This window comes from Taudactylus pleione, unplaced genomic scaffold, assembly GCF_031769625.1.
Source record: "Taudactylus pleione unplaced genomic scaffold, aTauple2 ptg000017l, whole genome shotgun sequence".
NCBI lineage: Eukaryota > Metazoa > Chordata > Amphibia > Anura > Myobatrachidae > Taudactylus > Taudactylus pleione.
Window position 1 is genome coordinate 1 of NW_028284419.1, and position 21,132 is coordinate 21,132.

The 21,132-nt window shown below is 45.0% G+C and overlaps 1 protein-coding gene across 1 annotated transcript in view; it reads right to left on the bottom strand.

The window, feature by feature from the left end:
• Nucleotides 1–9,691: 9,691 nt before the first annotated feature.
• Nucleotides 9,692–21,132, bottom strand: part of RTCA (RNA 3'-terminal phosphate cyclase) — a 29,643-nt gene continuing 18,202 nt past the window's right edge. Inside the window, exons 10-12 of the mRNA XM_088481458.1 lie at nucleotides 18,665–18,759; nucleotides 16,770–16,874; nucleotides 9,692–10,052 (exon numbers count right to left, since the gene is read on the bottom strand). Of these exons, the coding sequence (XP_088337584.1) occupies nucleotides 9,960–10,052; nucleotides 16,770–16,874; nucleotides 18,665–18,759 (293 nt within the window). The 3' untranslated portion in view covers nucleotides 9,692–9,959. The remainder of the gene's footprint in view (nucleotides 10,053–16,769; nucleotides 16,875–18,664; nucleotides 18,760–21,132) is intronic.

Here is a 21,132-nt window from a genome sequence, read left to right on the forward strand (position 1 = left end):
TACATTAGACCAACCTTTCTACATCTTTTGTAATACCATCTATTGATGCGCTCTAATTGGTATATACCGAATATACTCGAGTATAAGCCGAGTTTTTCAGCACATTTTTTGTGCTGAAAAAGTACCCCCTCGGCTTATACTCGAGTCAAGTGTAGCGCTGACCGGACGGAGTTCGGTCAGCGCTACACACTGCCAAACACACAGCCGCCGGAGCCGGCAGCTGCGTGTTTGGTGTAAACAGCAGCCGCTGAGAGTCTGTCAGACTCTCAGCGGCTGCTGCTGCTCCCACTGCGGGAGCCATCTTCCGGCTCCCGCAGTGGGTAATGGGAGAGACGTCGTCATGACGACATCTCTCCCATACAAAGCGGCCGGAGGAGCGGACAGCGGCGGGACCAGGAGCGGGAGTTTCAGGTAAGTGATTTTTTTTTTTAATTCTTACTACTTTTCTCTCTACTGGGGGGGCGATTACTACAGGGGGCGATTACTACAGGGGGCAATTACTACAGGGGGCACTACCAGGGGGCAATTACTACAGGGAGAACTACAAGGGGGAGATTACTACTGGGGGCAATTACTACAGGGGGAACTACAAGGGTGGGATTACTACAGGGGGCACTACCAGGGGGCAATTACTACAGGGGGAACTACAAGGGGGGGATTACTACAGGGGGCACTACCAGGGGGGGATTACTACAGGGGACACTGAAAGGGAGGATTACCACTGGGAGCACTACCAGGAGGGATTACTACTGGGGGCACTACCAGCTGCTGCCATTTCCCACACTAGGCTTATACCCGAGTCAATAAATTTTCCCAGTTTTTTGGGGTAAAAGTAGGTACCTCGGCTTATATTCGGATCGACTTATACTCGAGTATATACGGTAAATTGTTTTTGTGGCTATAGGCTGATATTGTTTAGCAGACATACCAATTACCTGTACTACTATGCTTATACCACAGTGTGTTCAGCAGAACCATTTATTTGTACTAATTTATTATATTGGTATTAATGGACAGCAATACATATTGTACCATTATTGGATGCTATCACTATATTTTAAAAAAATGTATATAAATGTATATGTAGTTATATGTTTGAGATAAGTAGTGAGTGCTAAAGAGACTACATATTGGTCTATTAGAAGACTATACTAGGTAACTCTATTTAAGCAATTACCAGGTACTATATATTTTCTTTTTACTAATTATATACAGAGTTGCCTATTTACTTGAACATGACTGCTGTCTATACTGCTGAGTATTAACACTCAGTAATACCATACTATTTATTATTTATATTTTCGCTGTATCATCGTTTGATATTATGTTATGTGTTGTACGTTGTTTGCTTGTTGTTGTTGTACGTTGTTTGTTGTGAAGATCATTTTAACATACATAATAAAAGTTATATTTTAATATTTTGTCTAAGAGTGCCCCCAGCAAGATGACAGTTCCTTTTCTTCCTTTATCTTCTTAACTTAAACACATGTAATCACAGGGGAGCACCTCCACATGAGTGACTATTGTTTATTTATAATAGTAATTTCCTCTGCAATTGTGGATAACTATAGCATTATTCCATATGAATTGATATACATTTCGGATCAGTTACTTCCAACCCACCTGTGCTCAGGTCTCCCAGCCTTTCCCTGGTTTCCCTGTAAACCTCACATACACACATTGCCTGTGCTCATTAACCCACACACTCACAATGCCAGCGCTCATTACCCCCCCCCCACACAAACACACACACACTCATACAGTCAGCACTCAATAAAACCAACCTCCCCACACACACACCATATGTGCACTCATTACCCTCACACACACATCCTGCCAGCACTCACTAAAAAACCCACACACTCATTCTGCCAGCACTCATTAACCCACCCACACACACTCATCCTGCCAGAACTCAATGACCCCCCTTCCCACACACACTGTAACCTTGTCTGCACTCATAAATGCACACACAAAGCACACACAAAGCCCCCACCTACTACACACACACTCACCCACCAACTAATCCTTTTACCTCCCAAAAAAAGTCATAACATACCTCACCAGGCTCCATTCAGCAGCAGTAGCCCTCTGATTGTCTAGGAGGGCAGAGCTTCTTATGTGAGTGACAGGCTGGTTCCTGGGGGAAGGAGAGGACTGGAGAAGATGGAAGGGGCGGCCACCACTGCTGCTGACTCTACCGCACTGACAGCTGACAGTGTAGAAATACAGATATACACCTGCACATATTATGTTTTCATATGTGTAAGTTCTTTTGTAAAAACCCTGTATGTTATTGTCCTATACAGTAGATATCTTTATCGGGGGTGCTGCCAAGGTACAACAGAAAGTAATCATACAGAAAAAAGTGCTGTCTTAGTGATGGAGCACTCAATTATATCATTTACTTTCATTAGGTATGCTATATAAAAAAAAACAAGACAGTCCATGAAGGACAGTTTAGGATAAGGCCAGCTAAATATGTTAAAACTGTATAGAAAGTATCACCAGTCGTGAACTATTTTCCTTGTACTAAACTGTCCTTAATGGACTGTCTTGTTTTTTTTTTTTTTTTTATATAGGATACCTAATAAAAGTAAATTTTTATCTACGGAATAAAATTGTTTAATTGAGTGCACCATCTCTAAAGTTGGCCACACACTAGACCAACTTATAGCCAACTAGTTGATTGGTTGGAATGAAAATCTGGTAAGGAATGAAAGCAAATGACAATCAGCAATTTGCTTCCAAATGCCGGAAAATGGACAAAAACTGTCGTTTGAACAAATTATTTAGATAAAACATTTAACAAACTTTTCTGAACGACCATTTTCATCTGTTTTCTGGCATTTAGGAGCAAATTGCTGATCATCATTTACTCCCATACATTACCAGATTTTCATTCCAACCAATCAACAAGTTGGCTGGTTGGATGTAAGTTGGTCTAGTGTGTGGCCAGCTTAAGACAACACTTCATTTTTTTCTGTATGACAGTGTAGGGCTGTAGGAGGCTTGCCACCTTAGCAGCATTGGCCCTGCTCATCAGTAGTCCAGCCCGGGACTGAAAGAGGCGCCTTCTGTTTTCTTTTATGAGTGGACTCGTTTCCGGCTGCCTAATGGTAGCACCGACCCTGCTTACGAGAGCCCGCACAGAAAAACAATTGAGGTGATGCTATTTAAATAAGAGATACTGACTTTTATCCACAGCATACTTTACATAGAACCCTCAAGTAAAAGTGATCATGGATACTGTATAAGAAATGTAGTAGAACAGTGGTTCCCAAAAATGATAAAATTAAGGAAATTGTTCTTACCTGTCATCCTCGGGTTCAGTTATGTGGTGGTGGACAGGGCTGCGCTTCTGTTTGTCCAAATACTTTATGACTGCCAGCCACCAGCACTGGTTTTGCCTATCACATGGACTATAAATAATTTGTGGCACTTCTGCAAGAGTCCTGCGTCACCCTCAAGGTACCACGGCACCCATTTTTGGAACCACTGTACTATAGTGTTGCAGAACTAAGAAAGAAAACTGACTGATGCACCTGTGTTTATTAAACATACTGCATAAGATGTAATACTAAAAAAAAAAGCCCTTAGGATGATTAAAAAGAATAAACTAATGTGAAAGAAACAAACTCTTTATTTAATAATAATTTCCCTCAGGGGTTAACTAAATAACCTGACTGTATGACACATTTGGATATTTTGCAGCTTTTACCTGTAACATATATAGAATATAATTGAACACACTGAGACCCACAAACCCAAGAAAATGTTTTTGGTTTTCTTTCTGTGTGTGCGTGTGATGCATGTGCGCCTGCATATGTGTGTGTGTGTGTGTGTATATTGTGCTTATTTTAATATTTCCTTACAGGTGGACTATGGGCACCAGCGGGCCCTTAATGTCCAGGCTTGCTGGCATTAGTGGTTCTCCAAGCACCAGGAAGCAGGGCATATTTGCTTGGACCTGTAGCCATACTGTAAAGGACAATATTACTTAAAAATCAAATCTTGACACCCACCAGCCCTGCACCCACCACCCAGGGGTGAGGGCTTCAGCCCAGGCCTGGGGTATACTCGGGAGGACCCCTTTATTTAGGGGGTCCCCACTTCCTAAGGAACCCCTGGCCTGAGCTGACTAGTTGAGGGGCTAATGCTTTGGCCGGCGTGACCCCGCGAAGTGTCTCTCCTGGCTGTGGCATAACCTCCCTGCTTGTTGAGCTCGTGCTGTTTCTTAAAATGCAAGGGACCCATACAGTGCTGGTTATACTTTGGGGGGGGGACCCCACGCAATTGTTTTTCCAAGATTTATAACTCTCTGTACATTTACACACAGAGAAGCACTGCACAGATTACACAGGCTGCACAGATTATTACAGGCTTCTGCAAACACTCTGCTCACAGGGTCATCTATTTGAAAAGTGTATTTTGCTCCATGTTTATAAACATGATTTTTAGTAAATTTGCATATTGTATGGAAAGTGCATGCAAGTTGTTTCGATGATGTAATCTATGAAATCTATTTTCCTTTTCACCAGTTCGAATTGTGAAGTTACTCCAGTGTTTGGTCTTAGTAAATCTCCAAGTTTATAAAAAAAAAAAAAAAAGCTAAGCTCGTCCGAGACTGCAAACTCACATTAACACAATCCTTAGTAAATGAACCCCCTTAATTCTGCCCCACCTGCAGTGTACCATGGTTTTGCCAAGGAAGATTTAGGTGTAAGATGAGACCCCCAGGGAATTCTCTGACATTGACATGCTGTCATTTTCTGGACAGTAATAAAGTGCAACTCAAGTCTTCGTGGACTCCACTACAGTATCTCCTGGTGGCTAAGTGTTCAAGAGCCGTTTTGCACCCCTCTTGCAACTGGCTATTGTGATTTGGACTAAGGCCCATTGCCTTTTGGGGGGTATGGGTTGCGACCAGGATCTTCAATTTTGGGATTATGTGGAACGCTCTAAACTGGGCACATTTGAGGACTAAGGCCCTCATTCAGAGCCAGACGCTCTGAGCAGAGCGCACGCTCTGAATGAAGGCCGTCCTCCATAATTATGGAGCGTCCTCCTGGACGCTCGTATAGCTGTGGGTCACCACCCACAGCCTATACGAGCGTGCAGGTTGATGGCCGCGATGGTCTGGACCATCGCCACTGCGAGCCGGAGCCTGCGGTTGAGTTTCTCAACCGCAAGGCCCGGAGTGATTTTGGCTCTATCAGAGCCAAAATCACTCCCACTGACATCACTAGTGATGTCAGTGGGCCGGCTTCTGACGGTAGGCGTTCCCTTGGGAACGCCCCCGTCTGGGAGGCACGCCCCCAGCATGCCCACCAAAGGGGGCGTGCTGTCAATCAACATCGACAGCACGCCCCCTTTGATCAGACATAACGAGCGAAGGAAAGTCCTTCCCTCGTCGCGTCTGGCGCATGCGCACAACGGAGCTCCCTCCGTCGTGCGCATGCGCAGTGCACACCATCGACCCACTTGCGAGCGGACAGCCGCTTGCGAGTGGGTCGGAATCAGGCCCTAAAGCTCTTGACTTAAATTTAGTGTCTGCAGCTCAAGCCAGGTGTATTTGGAGGGACAAACATTTGACAAACTTAAATTGTATTCTAATGTCCCAAATACTGCCGTTTATCGTTATTTACAATTAAGACACCCTCTTGGTTCCCAGCTTAGAGACTATATGCTGGTTATATGTATGTTACCTGTCCTTACCCTACTCACCAGAATTGGGACCACCTGAGTCAATTCATTGATGCTTCCTAAAAAGCTATTATCACTCAAGAATAAATGCTGATGGATCTGGAGACACTCTCTTATGATGAATGGCTTTACCTATTGAGGGGAGGTGGTGTCGGGGGCCATTTTACGCAGGCAGTGCAATATGGGTATTTCATGCAACTCGTGTGATGCTGTGGGTTGATATTCTGGTGCTTGTTATGGGAGTGTGCCATGTTGGATGATTTTTGGGTGAAAGTGAGGGGCGGTATCCGTAATACTCTGCACTATTGCCTATGCACCAAAATGCCTGCCTATTTGGTAGTGTATTGGACTTGAGCTCTGCTACCACATAAATATGTCTGATAACCCTAGCTAAGGTGATAATAAGCAGAAAAAAATACACAGAATAGATTAAGTCTACATTTAGTGGAGTTAATTGAAATAAAGTAGGCATGAGAATGTGGATATGCAGCATGTCTACTACACAGATGAGATATCAACATGATGTCCCTGGTGGCCCAACGGTCGCTTACCTGGTCCTAGTGACTGTGGTGTTTTCCACGTCCCGCCGGTTTTAGGAGGACAGTTCCCGCAGAGACAACTGACAAGCAGCATTCCAGTGAGTACTTTCCCCTATCCCTAATCCCTACCCCTCTCATTAGTGACTAACACTAACCCCCCCACCCCCCTCCCTGCAGCCTAACCCTAATCTCCCCCTAGTGTCTAACCCTAACCCTCCAGGAAGCGACTAAACCCAAGTGTAGGCATTCTGAGAAAGTTGACATGTCAGATATCAACATTGTGAATGGTCAATATTCTGACCGGATGCCAACAGCCCAATAGTCCTTTCAGTTATGTAAGCACCCTCCCTAGCTCTGCAGTATACAGTGACATGACAAAGTCTTTGCCATCTTCCTAATTTCTTCTATTCTTTTAGATTTGTCAAATTTAGTTAGTTAGATCTTCATACAAAATTCAACATAAGACAAAGACAACCTGAGTAAACTCAAAATACAGTTTTTAAATGATAATTTAAATTACTGGAAAAAAAAAAAACTACCCAAAACCTATATCTCCCATGTCAAAAAGTAATTTCCCCCCTGAACTTTGTAACACGCTTATCAAAACATGCTCTTGTTACAGTGTAATTGACAGCGTTTGACAAGGTTCCAATTTAGACTATGGTCCTGATTCAGAGATGGACGCAATACCGATTGTTACACAGTTGAGCAATTATCGGTAATCTGCACGTGTGTCTGAGTCGCACTGCGCCAAGATTCATTACTGTCACGAGACACAGCGAGGATTTGCCCACAGTGTGATTGACAGACACAGAGCGTTTGGGGGAGGTAACAGGGGATGTCCATGAAAACATGTGTCGTGACTGTTTTTGAGGCGGGTCGCAGAATGTGATTGCGTTCCCGTCCGCAGATAATATGGCTCTGGTGTACCATAAGGTTGCTCAGAGAAGCGATCATCACTGATCTGTGACCGATGCAGCATCTTTGTACAAAGACTATTGGATTTGCGAAGCAGTCAGCGGGCGTCTAAATACAAATCAAGGCGGCTGCGACATTTGCTTTTTGTAGCACAGCCGCTGTGTACACAGATACAGCAGTGCCGGCTTTAGCGTCCATCTCTGAACCAGGGCCATTGTATACAACGCACTCTCATGCAGTGCATGTATTACCCAACGTTATGAGGTTCAAATAATCTCCACAAAAAAAAAGAAATTAACCTACTTGTATTTTCGATATCTAAAAAGCCAGTCTGCTTATTCTATAATAATAGGTTAAAATTTTGACACTGTAATCTGTTCTTGTGACAAACTATTATCCTACCGTCAGCCATCCTATTATTATTGGGTCGAGTATGAAATCCCGGCTGTCGGGATGCCGCTGGTCATAATACCGACAGCAGCATCCCGACAGCCAAATGAACAGTGTATTTTTGTAACCCCTACCCTAACCCTCCCTCCCCGATGCATAACCCCAACCTCCTCTTCTAGTGCCTAAACCTAACCTCCACCCCCCTGCACCCTCCCCCCCTAGTGCCTAAACCTAACCTCCCCCTCCCTGCACCCTCCCCCCCCAGTGCCTAAACCTAACCTCCTCTCCTAGTGCCTAAACCTAACCCCCCCCTTCTACGCACACCCTCCCCCCCCATCATAATCCTCCCCGATGCCTAACCCTAACCTCCTCTCCTAGTGCCTAAACCTAACCCCCCCTTCTGCGCACACCCTCCCCCCCCCATCATAATCCTCCCCGATGCCTAACCCTAACCTCCTCTCCAAGTGCCTAAACCTAAACCCCCCCCCCCCCCTCCCCGATGCCTAAACCTAACTTCCCCCTGCCACATAGTGCCTAAACCTAACCTCCCCGCACCCTAATCCTAACACTCCCTCCCCGGTGCATAATCCTAACCTCCTCCTAACATCCTGATACCTAACTTCAGGATGGTGGCAGTAGGGATACTCGTGCCGGATCCCGACCTGTCGGAATTTCAGCGCCGGTATTCAGACCGTCGGAATCCTGCACGCCAGGATGCTGACTACATCCCCACCATGATAGGCTCCTGAAGACTCACTGTAAGTTTTATTTAACGGGCTTATGGATTGAAAGTCTGATATGCACAGAAAACACATTTTGCACAACCCTGACTAAATCCTTATTAAATAACTTTAGCTCTGACACACTGCAGACTCTGCTATATCAGGGCAATATACAGTAGATTGTGGTCTGATAATAAGTGCAATGCACAATAACAACCACAGGTGATCACTGCCTCCTCAGTCATGCCAGAAGTGACATGGCCACTCTACAGGAGCCTCTGTAACTAGGACATCTATGTGGGTAGGAGCATTTTTTTTCTAATCTGTCCATTTACATACTTAGCCAAATTATCCATGTATTCTGCTACCAGGCTCTCATATCAGGCGGCAGGATCATGTATGTCAACCTTTATAGGTTGGTGCTATAAAGCAACTTGCATACTATATACGGGATGTAGTTAAGAAGGCCCCCAGTCTCTATCCCGACAATGGATTTAAGATAGGCGTCTAAATACCGACATCTATCTTATTCTCGACCCCGGAATCCAGTTAGCGGGGTGTTAGGTTTTTTTTTTTCAGGGGGGTTAGGGCCAGACACCACTGGAGGGGGTGTTAGGTTTAGGCACTAAGCGGGGAGAGTTAGGCACAAATGGGGGGGGGGGGGGGGGGGGGGGAGACTTTGGTTTAGGAAGGGGAAGGGCTAAGTACACTTACCCAACCCGTCGGGATAAAAACCATCCGGATACCACTATTGGTATTGTGACAGGAGGCATCCCGACAGCCGGCATTACATACCCATTCCCTTTATACATTTTATTTGATGTTCATAGAGGAAACTTGTATGTGTAATGGACAGAGACACACTACAAAAAGGTAACACTGGTGTAGAAAAAAAAAAAAAAACAGGCAGAGAGTGCCCTTGGTACGTCACTTCCTGGTCTCACGTGAACTGTGATCCATAATCATGCTCCTGTTTCTTTATGTTTTTATTTTTCATTTAAATTCTTTTATTATTATGTCCCCCGGCTCACTTATACTTCTTCTTTCCCTTCCCCATCTTTTCCCTTTTCAGGATTACCCTACTTTTCTACTTTACCTCTTCTTTTATTCTATTAGTTATTTTTCAGCAGCTCTATTGAAACTTAGGAGGCTGTTCTTTTCAATTTTTATACTACTGAGGAACCTTTATTATGATGTTTATTATGCATCTAAATATGTACAATTATTATTTTTATGTGGCTGTTTATCTCTAGATGTTATATCTGTTGAGATGCCATACTGTTTTTGATGTTCAGTCCTATAAATCTAATAAACGATTTAAAAAAAAAAAAAAAAAAACACAGGCAGAGGTCTGCAGTGCAAGTAGGTCAGGGTGTACATATAAAATAAGTAAACCAAGCTCTCAACGTCCCATTATTTGTTTTACCCCAATTTTATTTGGAGTGTTGGCAGGGACATGTCATTGTCACATCACTTGCGCAGCAATAAAATATTAACTTAAACTTAATTTAATGCACCTCAAATGTCTGATTATCTTTCATACAGAATCAGGATATGAAGTAGTAAAAAAGGCAAATTATTTCTATATGCTGCCCCCTTGTGCCATGCTTTGTGCACTGCATGCCATGCAGGACTTGAGAGATTTTACACATTAGCCTCTCTCTCCTTTTGTATGGTCACATCATCAAACATTCTTATTCTGAAGGCCAATTCCATGACACTCTATAATATAGCTATCTGTGTCCGGCTCTTCACATTTCTTCACTGTAAACTTGGCCTGTTGGGAAAGAAAAAAAAAATTAAAAATTCTTACAATTCATTATTGCTCATAGTATAGAGTAATTACTGGAGTCATCATTAATCAGCTTCATTTCACTTGCAGATAAAGAGTCTTGAGAAGCAGACCACAACAAAAATAAGAGTTTTGGTAGACTTACTTTTGTTAACTCTTTTTCTTCAAGGTCCATAGGGTCCACAGGGATAATGTGGTTGGAGTGATCCAGGCACCAAACAGTTAAGCTTTCAGCTTCCAGGATGCCCCAGGTCTTCCTCCACATATACCCCACCCACAGGGATTCAGGTTTTGTAAACAAGCCCAAGGCAGGAGAAGGAAAAAAAAGAGGAAGGAAGAACAATCGTACACCAGAAACACTCACAAATAAAGGAGGGAATCTGTGACAGAAAAAAAAATTACCCAATGCAGCCAGGTGCATCAGGGTGGGTGCCCTGTGGACCTCGAAGAAAAAAAAAAAAAAAGTGTTAACAAAAGGTAAGTCTACCATAACTCCTTAGTTTTTTCTTCAGGATCCATAAGGATACCATGGGGATGTCCTAAAGCAGTTCCCCTAAGGGTGGGGACACTCCTGAGCAGAAAGTAGAACTCATCACCCAAAGCAAACATCCTGAGAGGCAAAGGTATCAAAGGCGTAGTACCTAACAAAAAAGTGTTGACAGAAGACCACGTGGCTGCCTTGCACAATTGTTAAGCAGAGGCACCATGACTGAACACCCACGATGGTCCCACAGACCAGCCAGAATGTGCTGTCGCCATGTTTGGAACCGGGAGATCAGCCAGCGCGTAAGCTTGAGAGAAAGTCATGTAAAGCCATCGAGCCAGAGTTTGTTTGTTAGCTGGCCTGCCTCGTTTGTGAAAACCATATAAACACAAAAAAAAGAGAGTCTGATTTTCTAAAAGGGTTTGTACGATCTCCATAGATACAGAGAGCACAAACCACATCCAGGGAGGCTTCACCTACAGAAAAGGTCTGAAGACTGAAAAGCTGGAACCACAATCTCTTCATTCACATGAAAACGGGATACTACCTTAGGAAGGTAACCCACCCGTGTACGGAGAACAGCTCTATCCTGGTGAAAATTTTGTTTCAAAAAAAGGGAGCGACAAGAGAGCGCTGCCCAATCAGAGACTCTGCGTGCAGAAGAGAAAGTGAGGAGAAAAAGGGTCTTCACTGTCAACAATTTAAAATATACTGAGTCCAGAGGTTCAAATGGGGGAACTTGCAGCCCCTTGAGAACCAAGGACAAATCCCACAGTGCCACCAGTGAACACCCTGTAAAAAAATTCTAACATCCGGCAACTAAACAATTCTTCGCTGGAACCAAACTGACAACGCAGAAACCTATACTCTCACGGTGGCCAGGCGGAGACTGAGGTCTAACCCAGCCTGGAGAAAAGCAAGTACCTGGAAAACACCAAGACCTTAGGGTCATACTTTCTGTGGAAAAACCATTGCCCAAAAGAATACCAAACTCTGTAATAGATGAGGGCAGAGGAAGGCCTTCGTGCCCTAAGCATCGTTTGAATCACAGAGCTGGAGAAACCTTTGGCTCTTAAGATGGAAGACTCAAGAGCCATGCCGTCAAAGACAGATGGGGTAAGTTCGGATGCAGGCAGGGACCCTACGTTAACAGATCCGGCCCTAGAGGAAGAGGAAACTGAGTGTCTATGGATAGATTCCGTATGTTGGTGAACCAATGGTGTCTGGGCCAAGCAGGAGCTACTAGTATCAATGTTCCGCCTTCCTGCTTGAATTTCCTGAGGACCCTTGGGAGGAGGGAAATCAGAGGAAAGAGATACGCCAGTGCATCCACAAATGCGGCTGAGGGGTCTTTGGTTCTGGACTCGTACCTGGTGACCTTGTTATTGTGACGAGAGGCCATGATGCCTACGTCTGATAGGTCCCACTTCTTCACCAGGAGTTGAAATAACCCTGGGTGGATAGCACACTCTCCGGCGTGTATGTCCTGACGACTTAGGAAGTCCGCTTTCCTGTTGAGGACTTCCGTGAATAATATTGCAGAGATAGCCGGAAGATGACGTTCTGCCCAAGATCAGAACGTTTGTCACTTCCCTCATGGCTGCATAACTTTGCGTGCCTCCTTGATGATTGAGATAGGCTACTGTGGTCGCATTGTGAAACTGGATCAGGATCGGCCTGCCCAGGAGCAGGCCCTGTGCCCTGATAAGTGCTTTGTATACTGCTAGAGGCTGCAGAATGTTTATGGGCAGATGATTTTCCTTGATTTGTCCATCTTCCCTGAAAGGTGCGACGACCTGTCACCGCACCCTCCGCAAAGACTGGCGTCCGTAGTGAGGAGCACCCAATTTGGAATCCAGAATGGGCGACTCTTGTCCAGATGATCTTTTTGTAGCCATCACAAGAGAAGGAGCTGAACCTCCGGAGTGAGAAGGACGCTCTGGGACCGCATTAGATGATACTGTACGTTCCAACTGGAGATAATCCATTGCTGAATGGAGCATATTCCACCATGTTGAAGGTGGATACCAGTGACCCCAAGACCTGCCTCGCTGATAGAATGCATACTCTTCGATTGCGTAGCAATTTGCATACTCACAATGATAGGGCCGCAATCTTGTCCTCTGGCAGAAAACACCCTTTGTGCCTGAGAATCCAGAAGTGTCCCCAGATGTACAATCCGCTGTATTGCAGACAAAGAAGATTTCCTCCAACTGATTATCCAGTCTTGCGTCTGTAAAAAGGAAATGGTCAGCTGGAGATGATGTTGTACAGTGGTGTCAAACTCGGGCCATCCAGCTGTAGTGGAACTACACATTCCAGCATGCACTGCCACAGTTTTGCTCTTAGGGTATGCTAAAACTGTGGCAGGGCATGCTGGGATGTGTAGTTCCACTGCAGCTGGATGGCTCGAGGTTGACACCACTGGTGTTGTAGAACAGCCGAAGATTGTGCCAATATCAGAAGGTCGTCCAGGTATGGCAGTATTCGGATTCCTTGACGCCTGAGGTAGGCCGTCTTCACTGCCATTATTTTGGTGAAGACCTGAGGGGCTGTAGATAGACCAAAAGGCAGTGCCTGAAATTTGTAATGTTGCAGGACAGCAAACTGTAGAAAATGTTGGTGGGCTGGCGTAATAGGCACATACAGGTACGCATCCTGAATGTTCAGGGAAACCATAAAAATCCCCAGGTTCCGTCTCCAAAACAATTGATCTGAGTCTGCATACGGAACTTGGGTTAAACTTGTTGAGGGTTTTCAGATTTAGAATAGGGTGATGAGACCCATTTGGTCTCTGAACCAAAAATAGATTGGAATAATAACCCTTTCCTTGTTGAACCACAGGAACCAGGATTATCACCTCTACCTGCAGTAGGGAGTAAATGGCCTCCTGTAGGGCCAAGGCCTTGATAGGCTCCAATTTTGGAGTTGTACAAAAAAAAAAATTTCTGGGGAGGATGCCGCCAGAAAGTGAGAGCATACTCTTGAGAGACCATTTTTCAGACCCTAGATGCCAGTAGTCCACAAATTGAAGAAGTCAGCCTACCACCCTGGGTTCCCCATCCCCATCTGGCAGAGGGTTTGTCATCCGGCTTAGAAGCTGGACGTCTGGCCGGCCAGGACCTCTCTGTTTGCTGCTTGATGGTCCTGCAAGAACTAGATGGTCTGGAGGAAAATGGTCCTTTTGCTCATTCCTGAGGACGTAAGGACCGAAATGAAGACTGGCAGCTTCAAAATCTGCAGGTACAGGTCTAGGCAGAGTTGCCATCATCTTATCTAATTCTGCTCCAAATAGTATGTTTCCATAAAAAGGTAAGGATTCCAGAGCCTTCTTTGAACCCGTATTGGCTTTCCAGGACCTTAACCAAAAGGGATCTATGAGCCACAACCAAGGCTGCCGATGCTTTAGAAGCTAGGAACCCAGCATCTACAGCAGCTTCTCACAAATAGGAGGGCGATTCCCGTATGTGGGAGATTTAGGTCAACTGTTCTCTGGTAACATTTGGTAGAGTATCTTCCATTGCCCCTGTCCATTCTTCAACAGTTTTGGATACCCAAGCCCTGGCCATAGCTGGTCGAGTAACAGCTCCAGACAATACTGTTTCAAGACATGTTTCCATTTTTCTATCTGTAAAATCTTTAAGAGAGGATGAAAAAGGAATAAGCAACATAGCACTCCTGACTAAGGGCCTGTTTCGCTCTGAATCAGGTCATCCCTATTTATTTTTTGGACCAGCCTCCAGGCCGCTTGCACAGCTGTGGGCGACCACCCACAGCGTGTGCGTGCGGCCTGGTGATGGTCGCGATTACCGTGACCATTGGGCTTGCGAGGAGACCGTGTGGTAGGGTCTCAGGTCTCGCAAGCCCGAGTGGACTTCCTGCTCTAATAGTGATGTCAGTAGGACCGCCCACAAACGGCAGGCGTTCCTTCAGGAAGCCTCAGTTTGTGCAGCCACCCCCACTCCCCGCCTACAAAACGGGGCAAGCGGTTGAACAACATCGACAGCCGCCCCGTCTTGTAGCGAGCCCCGGAGCGAGCGATTTCCCACTCGCTCCGGGGCTCGCGCACACCGCGCGTGCGCAATGGCCCACCATCGACCGCAAGCGGGTCTGAATCAGGCCCTAAATGTGTCACATGAGCATCCATAGTAAGAGGGATTTCCCACTTCGTACATTCAGTAGGTGGGAAAGGATACAAAGATGCTATTCTTTTTGTAACATGGAACCGTATATCCGGGTAACTCCATGCATCTTCCATAAAGTTCAGCGAGCTGCTTTTACCAGTTATGGGGTCTAGGAGCCGGCTCATCATCCTGTATATTTAGGATTGATTTGACCAACCTCACGAAAGAAGGGACATCCACTGTAGAAAGATGGTCCTCCTCTCCAGAGACAGACACTGGAGAAGAACCTGACGCATCATCTGATTCCTATGATCATGCGTCTGAATCTACATGCCGAGCAGACTGATAAAAGGATAAAGTCCGCTTATGCGCCTTAGTGACTACCACAAAAGCCGACTGAGCCATACTCTGAATTGAATGGGCATAAACATCCATCCGGTAAGGATGTATAGGATGGGCTAATATAGCATGCTATACTGGTTACTGTTGTGGGTATCCTATTGAAGGGGGCAACTTTGGAGTAACCAAATGATCCACTAACTGAGTCATCACCTGAGACAAGGAGAACACCCAAGATGGCTCCTGTACAGGGACTGGTAGACTGGACTGGTGAGATGGTTCTTTATAACAGACAGCACACAAAACATCCTGTATAAAGTCATGAGAGGACAAGCCTGCTAACAGGATTTACATGAAACCAGCACAGGGGCCTCAACCTCCTGTTTCCCTTTACCTTTTGACATATCAATTATAAAGGTAACAATGCAATGTAAAGTGATAGCCTTCACAAATAACTAATAAATGTGAAGTACAAAGAACAAAACCCACCCACCTGTAAAAGAGGGGTGAGGAGAAAAAAAACAGTGATAGTTCTCACAGTCAGAACTAAAAGGCAGTATCAACACAGCAGCTAGCAAAAAGTCACATACAATGCATATGTAATTTAGTCGCAATGGGCCCTGAATCAACTACTCAAATCTTGGTAGGATATAGAGCACTATATACCTGACCCAGGGGAAAGGTATACAGGGAGACTGACCCAAAACCTTCAGAGACCAAACCACTTCAGCAGAGCACTGATAGTGGGCTCTGAGTGTCTCATATGCACGAGGAGGGTAGGAAGAGCGACCCAGACGCGGGAAAAGCTTTGATGGATCTGCGTCTAGGTCGGGGGGCGGAGCTGCAGGGAGAGAACCTACGTCCCCCTAAGCTGCGTCATTCGGCCTGGTACGCTGGCCTCATGGCAGCAGAAACGTCTGATGCCGATCGCTGGTATCAGACAATAAGGCCCCGTTATTGTCTAGTAAGGGAGCGGACGGCCCCGGGCCCTCACTGCAGTGTCTTCCGGTGCGACTCCAGCGGCGGTAGCAATTACGGCCACGCGCGATTCCCATAAGAAAGTAATCGCCTTACCTGACATCTCCGTGCGTCCTGTTGCAGTCCGGGCCCCGGCGTCACTGCTAGCGAGTTCTGCCGTGACCCGCCGAAATCTCCAGAGGCTGGTGTTGCGGCCCGGAAGAGGTAGACGGAGTCGCAGTGCAGGCGTTTTATTACACTCAGTACTGCTAACTCTAGAACATAGATATAAAATAAAACATAAAAGTAAAGCTTGGGACTGCCTGAGTCCCCCTGTTAAAAAGGTGAGTTTGAATCCTGCCGCACCAACTCAAAACTGAATGCCTGTGGCCAGGGGCGGGGTTTATTGGAGGAAGACCTGGGGCATCCTGGGAGCTGAAAGCTTAACTGTTTGGTGCCTGGATCACTCCAACCACATTATCCCCATGGTATCCCTGTCGATCCCTATGGACCCTGAAGAAGAAACAGTAATTATATACATTAAAAAAAGTAAAGTCCAGTTTCACATTAATATTTATACACACCATTTGTTGGCAAGGCACTTTTATTAATGGTCAACTGACAAATGAAAAAAAGTAAAATAAAATAAATAAAAAAAACCCACAGTACTGCGTAGTTAGGAAAGTGCTGATGACTCTCTTCTTTTATTGCATCTATATTTATGAACAGCTGTGTGGTAAACAAACTTCTTTCTTGCAGTTATAACTTGAACAAGACGATCTGACAAACTATTTTTACCTTGGTGAGCTGCTCTGTGAAATGTATGGCAGTCTGTGTGTGCAGGGTCACAGGTCCCGTCCTCAGCTGGGAGACCCCATCTGCCAGAGCCATAAAAATAATCAACTGCAAATGGAAAATATCAAAATATAAATAAATCTAATCAGAATAGAGCAGCAGATCATTTACAACACATATTATAAGTTAGACAACAAGGCAGAACATTTTGTTCCAAGCTAGGACTATACCATATGGAATACTCTAGCTGGGATACCCGGCGTTGCCTGGTTGAAGACTGGACCCAGAAATACACCTGCGGTCTTCATTTTTATACATTGTGCTCGCCTATAACCTGGATAACTATGCTGATTAGTAGTAAATGACAGTGCAGGCAGGCGTAATCTCATATCATTTGAAATGCGGTACATCAGGAGCAGACTGACTTACAAAACAGAAATAATCACTTGAAATTCAGAAATCACTGTAGAACAAAGGGGTGATCCAGCTGTGACAGCTGTAATATGATACGGCAGCAGGAGGCATCAGCCCCCCTGCATTAATTACTGATCCAAGCTGAGTCCAAGGACGTAGCATTGGATCATCTGCGATCCCTACGGCTGACTGAGTAACCATGGGGTCACACAAGCCGGCTGCTCGAGATGAGTAAAAGAGGCCAGGAAATCTCGGTCAGCCAAAGGAGATCCTGGTCTCTCCTCTTCCCCCCCCCCCCCCCCCCCTCCTAAAGGCAGGGACACCACCCCCTCCCCATCCAAAAATGGCTGCAGACTGTCAATCACTGACAGTCTGCTGCCGGACTGCAGACCCATACTGTAAATGCGTTACATGAGCCCTGTCACTGAATCAACCCCTGAAATCACTCTGCAGACCAACATTGAAGACCGTGTCTAGAAGGGCTGCCATCAGGGAGGAAAAGCAGGGATTCCCATTCCCAGACAGAAGGGGGCCCGCCCGCAGTGGCACTTTGTGGCTGCCATCAGTCTCCCCTGCTGTTTGTAGTCTCTGTATGCAAAAATGTGCCAGGATCATAGATTGTGCCCGCCAGGCAAACTGTTAAGACCCCCGGAGAGGCTGCTTTCAGATGAGACAGCGAGTGAAATGCTAATAATGCACACTTCATTTCAATAAGTTTATCATGCAAACACAGAGGGCTGACTTACTCTGTATGAGGCATTGGGAAAGTGATATAGCAGTTTGGAAGAGATGAGAGTGAGACAGTGTGTGTATGAAGCTAGGATCTCAACCCTAGAACCTGTGTAATTTCAGAGTGTGTCCCTGTTTTATGGGATTGTGTGACAGTGTGTGGCCCTGACAAGGTTCAAACCTAGGCAAAAACCTAATCCTGGTAAAACTACACCACCATGCCAAATTTGTTAGAGCTAGGTACAAAACTTCTGGCCGTGCATAAAAGGACAGACAGACAGGCACACTTTCTATTATATAGATAAACTATAATGCCAGATATAGCAATGTATCAGTGTAGAAGATATTCTTGCTTGTAAATCATATTGATTTGCCAGAAATAGTCACTAGTAGGATAATTTTCTGCTGAACAATACATTCCAAAACATCCATCAACAGTGGTGCTGTATACAGGATTTACTAACATTACTGTGTTTTTCCAGTTTTCCTCACAAATGTCACTATACAGGAAGCACCCACACTTAGGGGACATGAGTGGCTCCACTAACCAAGCAAGTTGGTGCCCAACCACCAGTATAAATGGATCACAGATAGTAACAGTGCTACCCAATGGTTGACTCATTTCTTCACAATGAGATCCAATACCTTTGGAACAGAGCATCTTTAATACTATAGTATATGTTTGTGCCATTTAAGAATTTATGTATATTTGTGAGTATGTGTAGTTTTTACACTTCTAAATCTCTTACACATACCTGGTCCTGAAGGTATTCGTCAACACAACCTCCATGACGCAGGTTCCGGAGAAGGATCTCCGCAGCCTCTGCCCCGACGCGATCTGCAGATACTCCTATGAAATAAAACACGTGGACAGCACAATAATAGAGTTAGATAAACCGTGTAGTTGTGCGAGCTGACCTGCATATGCATCTGTGCTTTCCTTTTGTAAATTGTGATTATTATTTCAGACTGACGGAAAATATTATTATGCATTTTGAAGAGTTGACGTCCAAGGAGGATGTCTATATACTTTTGGAGTTCGGCCTATTCTGACCAATCGTAAAACACTACTTTTGTTTTTTTTACTGCTCCTGGTCTTGTTTAAATGAATAGACATTCACAGGAGGGGCATGTCAACAACTTCTCAGCATGTCTGAAATAGAGTGCAGTACAAGACGCATTACCTAATACAAAAACTCGATTTTATGTTTCTGGATAACATATATATTAGGATTAGTGGGTGGATATTTGGAGGGAATCGTTATGCAACACCACCGGATCTAAGCCCGGCGAAGGAAATCCTGACGCCGGAAGACCGGCAGATGAAGATCCCGATTAGGGTAAGTAAGTACCCTTACCCTCCTTTAGTGGTGCCTAACCCTAACCTCCCCCCAGGGGTGCATAAACCAAAACCCCCCTCCCTGCACCCCAATCCTCCAGGAGAGGGGGGGGTGCCTAACCCGCCGTCAGTGGTGCCTAACCCTAACCCCCCTTCCCCTAGCCTAAGTCTAACCCTCCCGGGAGGGTGCCTAACCCCAATTCCCCCCCGGGAGTCCCTAAAGCTAACCCTTCCCCCGCCCCCGCGGCTAAGAGCTTACCTATGTTCGGGTATGCCAGGCGTCGGGATTTCGGCGCGGGGATAATGCTAGGCGTCGATATTCAGACGCCTTTCATTGTCGTGATTTTGGCGGTCAGCATTTCGAACGTTGGCTGCCTGTTCCTCACTTAGATAACTCAAAGCCACCTCATTTTAACACTTCTTTGGAGAAGCCAGTAACCAAATGTTGTCCTATACTTTCAACAAAAAAACTCATGCCTTTTGCATCAACCAGGTGCACAGTTATGTAGGACAGTGCAGCTACAGGGGTAATTCTATCAATGCAATGTAAGCAAAAGAAACAACCTACAAATGTGACAAGAAATGAACATAGGTCTCTTTACTTTCAAGACTTGAGACATAAGCAGCATTTTCGGAGGATAATGTAAAATAAGTTATTATGGTGGCAGCCCTAAAGTGATACTAGGTAGGACTATTTAATGAAGCAATTGCTTTCACTGTTCATGTGCTCGCACATTTTTATCACCCATTGATGTAAAACAAAGGGTATAGCTTGAAAGAGTGCGCAATAAGACTCAAAAGCAGCTATATTCTAGTACAAGCAAAGTACACACCCAGATACTTTAAAATGAATACAAAGATAGTAGGTATTGAACCAGAAAAAGCGCTAGTAGAGTGACATAAAATTTGCAAAGGATCACCAAAGTGTGTAACACATCTAGTGGGGACACAGGATAAATCACCTAAAAGGAAGTCCATATACTAATCCTTCAGTCTGGAGGATACAGAAACCATATATGGCTAGTGTAGACACACAGGATATGTGACGGACAACCTCTTCATTCCTCCTTTTAAATCCCAATGTTGGATTTCTGTATAAGAAATGCCTTCCAGCTCCTGATCACTCAATGCAGTAGGTCAGCCAGGGCATAGGAGGGCACATAGAAGATAGAACAATAATAGTGCAGATTCCTTTAAAATGTCCCAATTTTAATCACAGATAACACTTACAAGATAAAAAAACCAATGAAAGCATGTATAAATCTCCTCTGGTCAGAATCAGCAAATAGGTCCCAGCAGATGTCAGCACCAAGTCCCAGGTGAAATGAAGGATAGTGGTACCTGGTTCCGGATACCAGGTTCCAACTAGGGGGATGACAACACTGACACAGCTGACACTGAAGACACTGGGAGTCCAAGCAGTAGTGAGCCACGCTTAACGCGTTTCAGACCTGTAGTCCTTCGTCAGAAGCGTGTATGGCTCAAATCAGTCCCTCCTTAAATACCCCATTGATACTCCCACCTGTTCCCATTTGCAATCAACAGCGCTCGCTGACTGTAGATTCAGCAATATTTCCGTGTGCGTCAACCGGAAGTCACGTGTTTGCGTTCCACGCGTACCCGGAAGTCACGTGTTTGCGTTCCAGCGGGGTCTGATCATGTGAGATATACGCAACAGTATATGGAAGTAGGATAAGTAGATTAAATAATATAATTTCTTTCCTCCAAACGGGAGTCCAAAAATGAATGCCCACATATAGTCATTAATTCAAGCCCCAAAAAAGAAAAAAATAAATAGTTAAAAAGAAACAATTAAAAATATATAAGTGTCATAGCAGCAGTCATGAATATGCATACAGACAATATCTGATTGGTGCAAATCCC